Source organism: Atractosteus spatula, chromosome 21 (genome assembly GCF_055471065.1).
Source record: "Atractosteus spatula isolate fAtrSpa1 chromosome 21, fAtrSpa1.hap1, whole genome shotgun sequence".
Lineage (NCBI taxonomy): Eukaryota > Metazoa > Chordata > Actinopteri > Semionotiformes > Lepisosteidae > Atractosteus > Atractosteus spatula.
The window spans coordinates 5,837,103-5,853,577 of NC_142726.1; the positions used below are offsets into that span (position 1 = coordinate 5,837,103).

General features: G+C 41.2%; 1 protein-coding gene across 2 annotated transcripts in view; it reads right to left on the reverse strand.

The window, feature by feature from the left end:
• wwp2 (WW domain containing E3 ubiquitin protein ligase 2) overlaps positions 1-16,475 on the reverse strand; it is a 125,982-nt gene that overhangs the window by 73,484 nt on the left and 36,023 nt on the right. For both annotated transcript variants that reach the window (XM_088938633.1, XM_088938632.1), the window contains exon 8: positions 10,925-11,150. In XM_088938633.1, coding sequence (XP_088794759.1) covers positions 10,925-11,150 — 226 coding nt within the window. The remainder of the gene's footprint in view (positions 1-10,924; positions 11,151-16,475) is intronic.

Genomic DNA, 16,475 nt, shown 5'->3' on the forward strand with positions numbered 1-16,475 from the left:
CCTGGTGCCCTCTGCAGCATTATTCAAACTAAAACCAGCAAATATGCGTATGTACATGATAATGAGTGTCCCAGCATGGAACAGCACTCATTTGGAGTGCAGACTGGGCCCTGTGGTCCTGGCCTTGCTAGTTTAAACCTGGGCTAAACCATTATCCAACCTGAACTCCAATGCCCATAAAGGCAAAGTCACAATTGGCAACACACAGGCAGGCTTGAGTTGGCCACAGATTCCTCACGTTGCTGTAATCCATCTCATGTGACTGCAAGCTTGTGGGTCATTCAGTAAGCGATGCAGTTCCCCTCCATTCCATAATAACTGTTCTGTAAGATGCTGTGGCCCTAACGTAAGGCAATGTATTAACGTAGATTGAGAACTCCTTAAATAGGAAACTGCTAATCATCATGAACATAGGCTCTAATTGAGACAATGATGACAGTGGTGTTCAACAGGGATCAGTCTTAGGACCTTTGCTCTTCCTAAACTATAGCAACAATTTAGATTTCGACAACTGAAAAAAATTAGATTGAGGTACATACTAAACTACTGACCCAGCAAAATGAGCCTAATAACCTTTTCTCATTTGTAATTCTATTGTTTCCTAGTTTTATAGGGGTCGTAGAGGTAATATGAAGAATTAATGGTTTTGAACTTTCAAAATGAACTGCATAATCTAAAGTTTAAAAAAAAACATTCGTATTTTTCTCGTAGAGAAGCAAAATACAACAGTCTTCAGTTAATGTAGATCAGAAAAAAATGAAGTCAAACTTTGCTATCAGCCTTCAAAAACAATTAGCTTTAACAGCATAAGAATTCACTCTAGCTCTTAGGTTTCATCCCATGAGCTACTAGTTGTTGTGCAATATTCTGATTACCTTAATTAAATCTGGTCCAAATTCCAAAGGCCCTACCCAGATCAGTTTCAAGATGAAAAAAGAAACGCAACCTCTTCCTGGCTCGATTTTATCTTCTAGCCTTTCCCTTAATCTAGCTATTGTGGAGTGAGATAACCCGAGGCCTTCAACCCGGTCCGTATCCATAACCAGTCACAGGATAATGGTGTTACTGTGAAGCACTTTTATAGTGACCAGTCCCATATACAATTTAGAGCTGTGGACTGTCCACAGTCTCCCAGATACCCGATACTGCGCTGTATCCTCAAGTTCTACAAGAAATGGAACTAGACATTAGCATGTTTTGCCATGAGCCATTTGAGCAGTATACCCGTTACAGTATTTTACTTTACTTTTAAATACTCTGCTAAGTGTTTTAAGTCCACCACGCTTCCTCATTCCCCCTTGGTTTCCCCAATCAACTCAGCACAATTTTGCACGCCTAATTCCCAGGAGTACTGAAACCCTTTCTAAAAAATGCATGTGAACATGTTGAATATATTGTTAATAAATTACACATGCGTACCAGGGTATTATCAGCAGAAGCAGGTCGAAAGACGCACAGAGAAAGAAAGGACGTTGGTTTCACAGTACAGCTGCATAACGATGTACAGTACCTAGACACAAAGAAGCACAGCCCCTATTGATTCAGCAAGTTTGCTGAGGATAAGATTGGTTTGGCAACCAAACGATCAAGAAGTCCACTGATACACACCATTTGCTGTTTTCCTGTAAGAACTTTCTTGTGAGCGTCATGTGCTTGTCATGAGAAAAAAAACATGTTGCACCTACAGTTCCTCAGGTTTCAGCCATCAGCAAACACTGCCATAAACCCATAGCAAAACGGGAAACACTCACCACATACTTATTTCATTCGATTCACTATGATACAAGTTATCAAAACATTCATTCAAATTAAATTATCCTTGAAAATTATTTTTAAAATGAGCATTGGAGAATGCGCCAACATCTTGCAACTTCGACTTGCTTCTAATGCAGCTATCCTGCCCAATTAAAAGACCCATCCCAGAAAATTAACTTAATTCTCCTCCATCTAACAGAGTTCATAAGAAAAGAAACTCCCTTCCCTTTCCAGCTTCACTGTCCTTCTGAATGGCAGCCAAGCAGTGACTGCATTTTTCCCTCTTTGACCTGCCCGGTTAAACTGAACCTCCAGAAATGCATTTTTGAACCCAAATTGCAAGGAGAAGCTGCCTTTTCCTTCTGGGAAGCAGGTCGCTGAAGAAAGCAGAGACTCCAGGTGCAGACTGCACATGGCGCCTGCGTTTGGCCCACTCAGCTCTGCTTCAAGCCACACATGCCTGAAGCTTGGAGTTCAAGTTCAGAACACGAATGTTGTGTTGCCATCAATGATTGAAGGAAAAGCCTAATTGCACAGTATAAAAATAGTCCAGAATTCAAACATGGCCAATTGACTCCACTTGGGCTGTGACAACTTGTGGTGCGATACGGAGGACCAAAATGGTCTGTGTGTACTGATTTCTTAGCATAAAGTACACTGCCGCACAATGAAAACTCAACAGTTTATGTTTGAGGTCAGTGGCTCATTGGGAACATACACACAATGGGATTCACATTTTAAACAGAGATCTTTTGGACAGCAACTGTTAGCAAGTCATGTCATCTCATAGAAGCCATGGGGGCTCGATGGCTGTTATTGGAGTTGAATTACTGTAAATTGAACAAAATAAGCTGATTAAGAATGTGTATACAAAAAGAATAGAAATACAAACGGATAAAAAAAGTTAGTAAAAGTTAATAAAAGTTCCATCACAAGTAAAATGTTCTTTTTTCAAGGGGATTGAAAAATAATTCTAGCAGCCTGATTGGACAGTTCAAGCCATTACAATGGGAAATAAGAACAAAGATCATCTAAAACAAACAGATATAAAATATGGTATTCTTTTCTTCCCCAACAACAGATCAGCAAGAATCTGCCTGTGCTCCAAACTAACTCACAAGCCAAGCAGTGATAAACATTGCATGGCCTGGCACAAGACAATTCTTTATTTCAAAGGAAAGCAACAAAAGAGCTATTAATGGATTTAATTAGACTAAGACTTCAAGACTAGAGCGCTCCCTGAGGAATCACTGTGAGCCTGATTAATCACCTCAACTTATGGAAAAGAAACAACAAACTTTAACCGGCCAACTCAACTAAGAATTCAAAGCCTTGGTCTCAGTTCAAAGCACAGTGTGCAAGGTCTAATGACTATTATTTCCATAGACCAGCATTGGATCGCAGTGCACAAATGGGATGAACTTTCAATGATCGGTGAAGCATGAACCAGAGGACACAAGTAAAAACTATGGGGAAGTACATTTACAACTGAAAACATTAGGCACTTCCTTACACAATGGTCTGTGGGAGTACAGATCAAGCCGCCCAGCTGTGGCGTTGAAGGCGATTTCCTGGCTTCTTTCAAAAAACACCTGGATAACATTCTTCGAACAATTAGCTACTCATAATCAAACCAGATGGCCTTTATCACTTTATGAATGTGTACAGCAGAATGAACAAATGATATTTAAATATTTCCCAAACATCTCCAAATTCCAACCTGTGCTTTCAAGCAAACCAATTTATATTACATCCTAAAACAAGTTCTAAGACAGCAGATATTCACTTATTTGCTATTTTAATTTTAAATCATAACCAGTGTGCAAATGGCAATTGTTTTAAGGTCCAGCTCGCCAGCAGTGACTTCTGTACCCATTCGGGATAGGACATACTGTATAAAGAGCGCCCTACAGTCTCCTGATGAGAGGTAAGCTCCACACTGCCCCACAGGAGAGTCAGTTCTGATTGCTGGAGCGGAGCATCTCTCGATGACATCACTGGAACACTGTAGTGCTCACATAGTGGAGCTTCTTTTTAAACATGGCAGAGGGAGCCCTGACTAAGCGTAGTCCTTCCCCAGACATACACACAGATAAAAGAAGGCATCTCAGTCGTAAACAGTGCCCATCCTACGCTCCCAGCAAGCACCTCTACTTGGTTGAACCGCATGAGATCCCAAAAACTTTTGTTTTAATGAAGAATCTGAACCAGGAAAATGAAAGGAAATGCTGAAAGAATTTTGTTTGATGAGTCAGTCTGATCATATGAACACCGGGACAAAAGAAAGTTCTACTAAATATGCTGAAAGGCATTACAAAGGTTGCAACTGAGTTTTTAATGTCTCTCTGTATAATTTCTGTTGACTAAAGGTATAGTCAAAAGTGCTGGAATAGTTTTATATCAAAAAGAAGGCTACTGGAATAAAGTAGATGTAGGCTTTTCCTCACTGAATAGCACATCAAGAACGTTGAGAAGAGGTCTAAAGCCCTTTTGCAAGGCCCCAGTCACAATTAACAAAAAAAGGTATCCAGTGTATGGAATATAAAAGACAAGTCAAAAGGACCATCTCAGAAAGTATTATTAATCCCCCAAGACTGGCAAAACTAGGCTGTCTTGCTGTGGAAAGAACACAGCTCACTGAAAGCTGGATCGGCTTCTGGAGGTGTTTAACGCTTGAATTAATACAGCCCTCTGTAGATAAGAAATACTAAAAGTGCCTTTGGTTCCCAGCAAGAGGACTGTGTAAGAGGAAATTAAATTTAGCAGGATGGAACTTTACCAATACATTAGATGGAAAGTGGCTTCCATATGGAACAAGCATCTCAAAATACAGCCTCTGTACAGATGTGTGAGATTACAACTTTCGCCTTGTTCCTGCAGTCTGGATCTGTTGTGCTTCCGAAATCAAACCCCTGGAACTGAAAATCCTGGAAGACTACCAAAATACGAAAATCACTGACTGTCTAATTATATTAATGACTTTCAAGATGCCACACATGCAGTTAATTTGAAATGGGAAGAGGAAAGGCGCACAGCTACAAACGGAAAACTGCGTTAAGTTTTAAGTTTGAGAATCTTGGTCATCTTCACGCAGTTGATCAACTCAAACCAAAATATTTTACTCTACTCCCCAATTAGGAGGAGGGATCTGGTCAAAATATTATAATCCAAAAAGATAGTGAACTCAACCAACACCTCATTGAAATATGGGAACAGTTTTTCATGTGAGACATCTGCCAAAATTTTTTTTGCCATTTTCTGCAGTTAACGAAAACTTTGTGCGCAAAGCTCAATGAGGCATTCTAATTAAAATTTGGAAATTCTTCTAGCCATCCTTTGACTTCTGGTGTTCTCAACTCAGACCACCTGGCAACCAAACGTTGTTGTTCATACTGGTCTCCAAATGAGCTGAACCATGCTGGGAGTCCAAAAAAGCTCCAGTGCGATCAGGCCTCAAGCAACATCATAAAAGTTAAAAATGTGAGGAGGCTATTCAGCTCATCCAGGCCTCACTTTTTAAGCTCATCTAACTCTGCATTGACAGAACGTACGTATACGGTACATGTTCCACCCAGTCATTGCCTTTTTCGCAAGCCTCTGTTGCTTCTCAAATTGGACCTTTTAGACAATTGCAAATGCTTTTCAGAACATAAGGAGCAAATTTCCATCTGGGCTATCAAAAGCTCTGAACAGGACCCTGACAGTGGCCGCCCACGGAGAGCTCCAGGGAGGGAAGAGTTTAAAAACCCTGCGACCTGGTTCCCGGTCCTGCTCCCCTGGGCCCTGCTCCGTCTGCGATGTTGCGAGCCGCTGGGGGACAAACACCAGTGCGGAACAAGGACACGCACGCGTGTGCGCGCGCACAGGAGGGTTCCAGAAAGCCCTGGAGGCCCCTATCCTCTTTACGAAAAGAGACCTGAGCGGTGCTGGGACCTACCGTACGTCCTCTAGAGAGACTGCACAGCGCCCCCAAGCCCCTCTTCAGCACAAGTCCAAAAGCCTTCACAAGCTGATGGCTTTGGATAACATATCGCTAGAACCCTCAGCAGAAACCTAGAATGAACTGATATTTTGAAATAAAAACTGCAATAAGAAAAAAAAAACTATGCTGCCAGTGCCCTAATTTTGTTTGACTTGTATTCGGGATAGGTTTACAATAAAACCTAACAAGAGCCAGAACCCCCCTTTACTCCCTTGCCAACATTAGAGGGAAAAACCCAGGACAAACCTTACATTCTGTTAATTTCTACATTTAAAACCCTGTCAGAATGTGAATTAACCTGAATGCTTGGTGGATTTCCAAGTCTAGGTCTATCAAAGGCTCAACCCTTGTTTTAATGTAATCTCAAAACTGCCCTGAATTTCAATACAGAATTGACTTGTAATGCAAGAAAGCAAGTGACCTTAATGAAGCAAATGTACTCTTGATGATGTTTAGGTGACATGAGTTGCATTCAGTTTTGAAGTCCAATTAACTTAAAGGTTGACATAGTATTTGGATCTGGACCAGTCATAGGACGGAGCTAGGGTTAGCGTTATAGCTACTTTAACCTTAAAAGCCCAGCTTTGTAATGTTTGCATTTGAACTGGGACTTCTTACATGGCTATATGGGATCTTATTCTTAACTTGACATTTTATGAGGGCTTAAATTTGCAGGATGACTTCCAAAGCTTTTGGCTGCAGTTTTAAGAACCCCTTCCATTAAATCCAGCTAAGACGCCAAAACTTCTTTTAAGAGAAAAAGAAAATCCACTTTCACTTATCTTTCCTACATCTGATGGTAGATAGGTGTGTATCTTTGATCTTCAACAATTTAGACATTTAGAGATACTGCATTCAAATTATATCTGAAGTTATATATTTCTCTTATAACTGTGTCTGACCACATCCATGCTTCGTAGTCTATCACATTAAATTATCTTTATTGTTAAAGCTGCTCATTTTAAAACAGTGAGCGCCACAAGAGCACTTTCTCTGTTCTGCAGTCTTACCTAATCTAGACCACCCTCAATTACACCCTCCAAATCCTCAGTCCAACAGCTACACTTCAGAGACCCAAGAGTCTCGCAGCTGCTAGCCAAAAACCAAAGAGAAGAAAACCTGGACTTAAAACCAGACTCAATAGTAATTTCCCATGACGATCTATACATCTTAGCGGTAATCTCTGGAAAGGTTAAGGATGTACAGTCATTTAAAAAAAAAACCTCTTAACAGCTTTGCAAACACTGACCTTACAAAGTCAGGACATTAGCAAGCACAATTTTTGCAGGAACCAAAACTTTAATGTTGAGAATAAGCCCCGAACAGCCATGCCTTGGAAGAGAAGGAGGAAAGGAGGAAAGAGAATCCAAACTGCACACTATGTCGGCAGGAATTCTTAATTTCAAAACTGTATTCATCAAAGTTTGAGTCATCAGTTCAAGACGGGGAAAGGTGTAGAAAAAAAAGCTTTTTGTGAAATCTAAAACCCTCTGGCCCTTTTCTTGTATGGTTGATTAAGAGACACCTTGATAAAAGCAGTGTATTGTTGACACATATTGTAGTAAGATAAGCAGCCATATCCCTGGCTGGATCGCACTGTTGTCTCTTTGTCTGCCAGGAGTTTGCTACACTATAACTCGAGGGCCCTTCTGTCGCCCTAGAAACTCACCTCTGCACAATGGGGTTTGTCCAGTAGCAGAGCAGCTGTGGGAGTTATTAAGGGGGGCTGGCTGTCCTCCTGCCATTTACACCTCCACTTTCTCGCACAGTCAGGTCTTTCTCAAGTGGACAATACCAGGTTTGTGCTCACATGCAATTCAATGGGTGCTGTTGTGCAGATCCCCCAGCTCGCTGCCCTTCACATCATCAAGGCTACATTTACACAGGAAACCTGCTAAACAGACCCAGCCCCGCCACACTGAATTGATCTGTGTGTTTGATTTTTTTTTCCATGAATCACTGACAAGGAACACAGTTCACTTTTTAAAAAAAAAACACTGTTCTTTTTATGCGTGTGTGGGGGGGGGGGGGCAATAAAGCTATAAAAATAAGTGAGATTTTAGGTTGCATAGTTTTAAGCCACTGCTCTGTCTTAAAGTAAAGTAACTTTAAAAAGGCACTAGTGGGACAAACTGATGGAAAAATAATCACAGAGTCTGCACCAACTGCCCCAACAGAGCATAATCCCAGAGCTCACTTGCATTTGAGTCACAATACCACTATGGCTTCAGAAATGTTTTGCATAAATTCATTCTTTCCTTATTAAAAATCACTTTGTTGAACTACCTAAATCGGCAACTGCTTTCTAGTTAAACGCACAATAAAATCTGAGTAAATGCAATCTTGCACAGAGACCTTTTTGCCATTTACTTTAAAACTTAGGTTCATGTAGTACGAGCAACCAAAGGATTTTAATAAGATGGCAACTCTCAGCCTAAGTTAATGTTAGTAGGATTGCTTGACAAAAAAACAGGGTTCAGTAGCTGAAAATGCTCAATGAATTGAGACCACCTAGCATTTTTAAAGACATAACTGCAGAGATTTCAAAATATTTGAACCTTAAAATATTAAAAACTCTAAGAATGGGGGTTTTAAATTTCCGACATACATAGAGGACTGACTGAGCATTTAAAGACTTGGTAAGGACAATGGTAAGTGGTGCTCGAGAATATAACTCAATACAGTGGTAATGGTGCACAGAGAAAAAGGTGTGCGATTCTGTTAAAAGAAATTAGTCCAATTGTCCAAAAAGAAGGCCTGAACTGGTCTATAAATACTGCAATCGTCACTTCTGCGGTTTCCAGGAAAACCACCTATTGGATCTCGGAACAGAAATAACTGAATTATTTCTATTAATTTCTATAGCTATACTTTCACTTACTAGACATACTTTATTTGTAATAAATGTTTTTTTAAATGTGTAGATACTATTGTTATTACTAAACAAGCTTAAATTTATTATATAAACTAAAATGTTGTCAAATAAGACTAACTGAATACATACTGATACCCCAAACCAAGAAAAAGAAATGCTTTTCTTCCAGCTCTTTTCTTGTTACATCAGCCTTTTTGGTATGGAACCCTTTTCAATAAATTCTTAATAAATACTGCCAATTTAAACACAACACAAGAATATTAAATATTAATTAATATTTATACATTAACGAAAAAATAGCTAATGCAGCACTGAAGTCTTAGTAGATGCGCTGTACTGAATTTACTGTACACATTGCTGGATAAAACATGCGTCTTTTTCTAAGGACCTCTCAGTTGAACTCGTATCTCATGTTTAAAATAATACAGTAACAGTCGTAATTCAGACCGCTGAATCATCAACCAATCCACATTTCTGATTTAATAAAAACAATTCATGCCCTGGGACTTGCCTTGGCAGAACCTAGCTAACATTATTAATATTATACATCCGATGCTTTTATTCAGTAAGGAGTCAAAAGTCCTAACCACAAATCCACACTGATAGGAGATTGCCCAGATTTATCAGAAATATTTATGTATTAAAATTAAAAAATGTTTTTGTTAACCCACCCAATTTGTAAAAGGCAATTGTGTTTAACATGTCTCATCGCATGGCTACATACAGAACCCTACAATCAGACACTAGAGGGAGAGCAGCAGACTGTCTTCCAGCCCCTTGACTTTTAACATGTCACAGGCACCGCAACCCCATGCAGGAGGTGCAGCGCTGATTGGAGGAGAGGCGAGTCCCTCCCCAACAGTACTGCACGCCCGCAAGAGCCCAGGAGGCCATAGGAGGCGCTGTGCCACCAAGAGCCCAGAGAGGCCTGGCCTACCATCCATCCACTCTCGGGCAGCACTCAGCCTGGTCCACCCTGCAACAGTGCTTGGAGGATCCAGGTCACAGTCAGCTAGTGACACAACCCAGGCTCTAACCCGCCATGCCTGGACCGCAGGGCTCAACCCGTGCTGGCTGAGAGATCCAAGAGCCCTCTGGACTCTGTGATCTGGACATAAAACAGCTACTTAGTCAACACTTGCGTGTTGTGTACTTCGCTGTTCCGTCACTCTCTTCAATGAAGTCGGCCAATTCACTTTGTTCAGTTCTGGACTAAAAGAAATGCAATCCAGTTATTATCTATGAGGTCATCAGAGAACTCGCAATCCCCTCTCGCAAACTGAAGGCAGACAGGATTCCAGACCTCACTCTGGACCTCCTGCCTGGGGCAAGGCACCACTGGACTCCACAAGTCTAACAAGATGAAAGTGCGAATAGGGAAAAAATGGGACTTCAGAGCTGCCCAGTGTACAACAGCGATTCTCTGTTCCTCGCTCTGTGATGTTTATATTTAACCCACTTCACACTCTCAGCAGTGCTACACAGACACAACACACGTCTGAAGGGCACACTGTGTTTTTCGAAGAGCCCCACCCCCAGCCGACTACAAGCTGCGGGGCCCAGCCCATCCAAAATAAACACAGGAGCCGGGAGGAAAGTTCTACAGAGAGACAGAAGGGGTCAGCTGGAGAAGAAGCAGGTCTTTCACCACACTGTGCCTGACAAAGCAAACAGGCCGAGGTGAAAAAACGTCTGGCAATAGAGCACGCTTTCACATTCGCCCCTGGTTCTTTTGAAACTTGCTCACAATGTCGCATTGACTGCAACGGCCCACGATTAAAATTCCTCCAAACCTCCAACTACAGAGCCTTCTTTACTTCCCTTCTGGCTGTTCAGCCATGGCAGTCTGTCTCTTTCCCACTTTTTTTTGTGCCGTGGAAGTGTGGAAACAGACAGGATAAATGTCTTGCTCTGTGGGGAGGATCTCTCTGGTTAAACCTAAAGCACTGCTTTGATGTCACCTGCCAAATCAACAGGGCACAGTGGATTCACTAACTCGTTTATATGGCGCAAAGTCCTGTGGGTCAGCTCTCAGGGAGGGGTGAGGAAGTCATTCTAGGCAATCGCTCGAAATGATAAACAAATTAAAAGGGCAATTGTGTGGAGAAGTTCAAAGCGTTTGGCAGAAAAAATACTGATAGCAGCTTAGATATTGTACAATCATGGCATTTTATCCACTTATCCATTTTATGCACTAGGATACATTGAACATCCAGGGGCATGGCATGAAATAACTAGATTCCTGTTTATTTTGCCATTGTTATAACACTGACAGAAAACACTTGTCATCAGGTTCTTCAAGTGGCTCTTACCCAGGTGGCAGGGACTCCATGTTCTGTTCGGGTGCTGTGGAGGGCTGGTCTGGAGTGGGCGTGCCTCCCGTCTCTCCTGTGTCGCCCTGCGGGGCATCGCTGCCCGAGCTGGGGGTCCCGGCACAGGGGGTGGTGCTGGTGGAGAGGGCCACTGATGGGGGCGGTGTCTGACACGTGGGGCTTCTCCTCCCATCCTCCGTGCCGTTGGCTGCCGCCTCCACCTTCCCTGTGCGCACAAGGCAGGGAGCGAGAGTTAGTGCTCTCAGAGCTGCGATCAGCGGAGGCTCCTGTTGACCCTGCAATTACCCTCCTTCCCTGTCGTAATGCAGCTGCTGAAGGGAACGGCTTTGTGTTCTCCGAGCAGGCAGGAACAGATGTTCAGAGCCCTGTTAGAGCCAGGGGCACAGGGGAGAAAGCTCTCTCTTTAGGGGTCCTCCGCCAATACGTTAAGGCCTGTATTATAACCTATGTAAATGGAGTGAATGTAAATGTTCCCAGATTGTAATGAATTTACCACAATGCCCAAATCTTTCTCCCCAGTGCGTATGATAAAATCCTGAAGCTAGCCAAATTCAAATGAACAAAGCACCCAAAAATAACCTTTTTGTTCAAATTACCCACAGCACTTCCTCTTCCCTGGTATCCCTATCTGCCTTGTGTGTGGCCGTCTGCATGGTGATTAAGACTAAGCTGCAGAAAGGAGACTGGGATACATAGCAAAGACTCGACAAGTCAACAGAAGTTGAACTGAAAGAGTACAATGATGCCCTAGTTAGACCACATCTGGAATACTGCATAAAATCTGTGGTCACCAAGTCTTAAAGACAGAGGAGCCTCACAGAAGTTCCACTGCTGAGCTGCTAAGATTTCAGAGCTTAAGGGATCAAGCAATGTGGACAGACATGAGGTACTTAGACTTGGTAAATGATGGCCAAAGGGAGATGTGATTGAAATTTGTAATAAGGCTGACCTGTGAACACAGTAAAGAGGCAAATTGGTAACTACAAATCTATTTCACACTGGTAGAAGCAAACTTTTTTTTTTAAACATGGCATTTTCTCAATGTGCACAAGATGAAAAACCATCACATCAACACGTACTGTAGCTTTAGGTATTTTTACCAACACTGGTAAAATTCATTCAGTACAAATTCTTTCTTCCCCAGGTTATGTCAAGTCATCAGACAGTTTTACAGAATAGTGAGACCTCAGGTAAAATTGTTCATTGTGGTGCATTTTTAATCCTCTGCAATATATTTTACCTGAAAACTACAAAGAGGGAAAGAGTGAAAGCACAGAGCTGATCGTTGACATCAACTGTATGATGATTCTCTGCAGATTAAGCTCTGCATTTTGAAAACGTTACCTTAGGTTTTGCAGTTTATTTTTTGTCAATGTGGTTTCTCTTATTTATCGCACATCTTGTGTGTAAAGGTGTTTTATTTTCAGCACACTGAGTGTGCAAAGTCACTGAATACAGCTTTAAATTTAAAATAACATTTTTCTAGACACAACCTACTGTTATTAATTACTAATTTTCTCTGCTTCCTACTACCAATTCAGGACCATATACAGTACATCCTAGATTACCTAGCCACGTGACAGAGCTGGAGACAGTTTGGGATCCTTCAAAACCACACTTCATTGAACCTGTTTTCCCCATTAATATTTGCTTATGTGCTAAAGTTTCTATGTCTGTTCAGGCTTAGCATTTAGATGGCAGGGATACATGCAGACAATCAAAAAGAAGTGGTTTAGCTCTGAGCTGTGCTGGTAAAGGAGGATCTCTTACCATAATATCAAATTTTACGTTTTGGCTTGGTACACTGCTGTCTGCTGTAGAACCTCAGTGACACACTGCTTTTCTTGGCTGAGGTCCTTTTTTGTTCTGTAAACCTGTGTAGGAGCAATGCATTTTGCTTCTTTACCTAGAAATTAAAGCTACGGGATCGCAACTAAAAATAAAATGACCAAATATCCACCCAGCAAGAGGAGACTGAGCATGCTGTTCCTAAAACTGGGACAAAGAATGCATTGTTTTTACGTTTTGTAGTTCGAACACGAACTACAGTAAATACACATCTGCCCAAGTAAAATCCACAGATGTTTAACAGGCCAAAGGAAAATGACTAAATCTTCTTAATCTGTACTTCGGCTTCCTTCTCCTAGGGTAATTAGGAGAAATACAAACCCAAGACTGCAGGCAATCAGAGAAAAGCTCCCTCAGAAGCTTGGTTATCTTTCTGCATTTCATTTATGTATTAAAAAAATTGAATCCTGCTAAATTGAAAGAATGAGTTTTGCTAAATAAAAATACATTTTACAAAACTATGTTTGTCCAAAGAGTTGCTCTTAACTGAAAATATTCCTGTTAAATGTTCAGGAGGAAGGATTTTTGTCAGATTACACCCTAACTTTGGACTTTTTTTTTTAATCAACCACAGAAGATTCACCTGTTTCCTATGCAAACTGGTCAAACAGTGATGTTTCACAGGGCCAATTACTGGATTATTGTTACCTTTCCAGACAAAGATACTGAAATGTTGGGCTTTCAGAATCAAACTGTGATTTTCAAAAACTTTTTTTTGTGGTTGTTCTTGCCAAAACCATGCGCTCCTTGGCTAAAAGTCACAAGTTTAAAGATTAAATTCAAGGATGCCTGTGGAAAACGTCATTACAGGAGAAGGTCTGAAGCAAAAGTTGGACCCCTTTCTCAGATTTGAAGAACTCCAGAATAAAAAAAAAGTTATTTCATTGCTACTGTCCATACCAGCAAACATCTTAGATTTGCCACCAATCTTCACCAAAAGAAACAAAGCAAATTTTGTTTGGAAAAAAAAATCATCCAGCAAACCTTTTCCTTTTTTCCATCCCAAATAAACACAGTTCTGGAAAATTAGCTTGAAGATATTTGGCGATATCAATAGTGGAATACAGGCTTGAGAGTTCAGTTCAGAAAGCAGTCCTATTTCAGACACTCAGGTTTCAGAACTGAAAGGTGCCATCATTGTAAAGGAGAGAACTCTTATTGTGCCACGCGTGGATGGTAAGTGCATCTCTCATTTTAATCCACTTGGCAGAACAATTTTTATTCCTGTACCTCGCTCTGCACAAGTGACATCCAGTTGACTAATACAGATGATGTTAAGACTGGTAGCCGGCTGCTCTCTCGTAATGCCATCAATGAACGTTTTGAAAACACGTCTCATAGAGCTGCTTCACACGCACACAGTGTTTTGAGAAACAACACTCCAGTCTTTTTCTTAAAGATGCCCTTGTCTCAGTCAGGAAGCGTCTCCCTCTCTCTCCACCAGCGTGTAAACAGCTGCCTGACTTGCCCACAGGCTGTGTCACGCCAAAACGGACCCACCGCTAAAATCTCAGCGGGCCAGGAACACTCGATTTGTCACCTTCTTGCATTTTATTTGGAGATTACTGTATGTCAGAAGAAAGAGAAAATACGGCAGACAATGGGAAGTGAGAAAAACCTGTGTTTGCGACAGTATTTTCCACTGCGACATTAGCCAAACCCAACAAAGTGAGAAAACAGTCTACTACTGGCATAGTGAGATTGAGAAACAGGCTCTCAATCGCCAGATTAAACAGGAACCACTTTTTTTTTTTTGCAGATGGACATTGGCATTTTCTATAAGGATTCAAGTGGCTTGTATTTTATTGGAGTGCTTTCAGCATACAAAGACCAAAAAATGTGGAAAAAATTCATCCGGATACCCGTTTAAGGACAGGGATGTCCAAAAAGCCCACTTAGGCACTCCTCAACCCACGCTAGCGTCTGTCCGAGCTGGCGCACACTTAGTAAAGTTATCAAGCAGTGCAGGAGCCCTTTAGACTTACTACTTAATACTTATTGTCATTTACAAGGTACGTTAGACTTCAACTTTGGCACATATAGTGGGTCCCAATGGATATTTGTATGTGGCCTGTAAAAGAAATACGTTTCGGAGACACTTTAACAAGGACCTCTGCAATAAAATGGAAAATTATTAAACTTCAATAGCACATAAAGAACAAAATTGATAAACTGAAAATTCTTACGGTCCAGCTTTGAAATTAATTTTCACTACAGACACAGAGGCCAGGAACAGAAAGGTATCTGACAAAACCCAGTAATATTCGGACTGTAACCCTTTCTGTCTTTCTAGGACCTGTACCAACTTGTGCACAAACCCCTCACTAGAAAATCAAGATGGGTTCAAATTCTACTCTCCTCCTGGGCAGTGGTATCAGAAACTAAGTATATAAGAATGATTACAAATTAAAGGGGGGAGGGGGGTTTAATGCTTGCTCATATTCTTTTTAGCAGCATATTCATCTTAGGACCTGGCCTAGAGGTTTCATAAAGGATCACAGGGGATCTGTTTTAAAATCATGGCTGGGTGGCTTGTTCCAGATTCCCACAATTCTTTGTGTAAAGTGCATACTGTTTTCAATGCTAAAAGTACTCCTCTTTTTTTCCTTATGTCCTTATTTCACTACCAAAGCTGAAGCAGTTCTCTTGGTAAACTCTGTCAACATACATGGTTGATGAGATGTCCATATTGCGTTTTAATTGTTTATGGAGATATACAGTATAAACATTCCTGTCACTAGTTTTGCCCTGCGTTATACCAGGGCATGCAATTACAAGGGTGTCCTATATACGACCGTCTTGACTGACAAAGTCCCACTCTTTAAAATCCACTGAAAAAGTGGTTTTGTATATTGTCGGACTTTCTTACATCCAGTTCATGTGAGATAAAATCTCAGACAGGCTGAATCTGATGGCTGCGATTGCTATGGTACATTTAAAAGCCCTACACTTTCCAGGGTGACAGCATAGTAATTGCAACCAGGAAAGTGCCATTAGTGCCCTTTCCCCTTCCCAGCTGCTAAGGATCACTAATAGAAAACAGAACTCAGTCCTACACAGACCCTGCAATCCTCCAGTGCTCTCAGTAAACCTCCTTAATCTCTGCCACAGTGGGCCAAAACAAATTCCATAGTGTGCTGAATGCATTTAACCTGAGTATGATGTAAGCTCATCGCCTAACTGTCTTTGGTCAATAAAACAAATAAGAGACAGGAAAAACCTTTTCTTTATGTTTTGCCAAGTAAAAATTGAAGAGCCATCATTAATGTACTTTTTGTCAGATATTAGTACTCTTGAACTTGGTCATTGTACTTTTTATTTATACTAATAGGAGCTTATACACAAGAGGGTCTTTATTTGATTTACAGTAAGTCTGAGGTGCTGCTAGCTAAGCTGGCTGCTCTGGGCAAGGAGGGCTTCAGAATGCCATATCAGGCTGAATCAGAAGAGAAATCATGCAGAGAAGGTCATTTGATTAATTCTGACAAAGGTTGTTTGAAAAAACAAATGCTAATTATCAAAGAAACACGGTACTATTTTATGTTTTTTGTAGCTATCATTCAGGCGATTACTTCAGTTTCTCCCACATTTTAATTTAAGAATGTCCAGTGCGTAGTCCTACCTGTGTATCTGAGACAGGATGCAGGTTTCCACTACACTGGCCAGGAAAGGCAGCATTCTG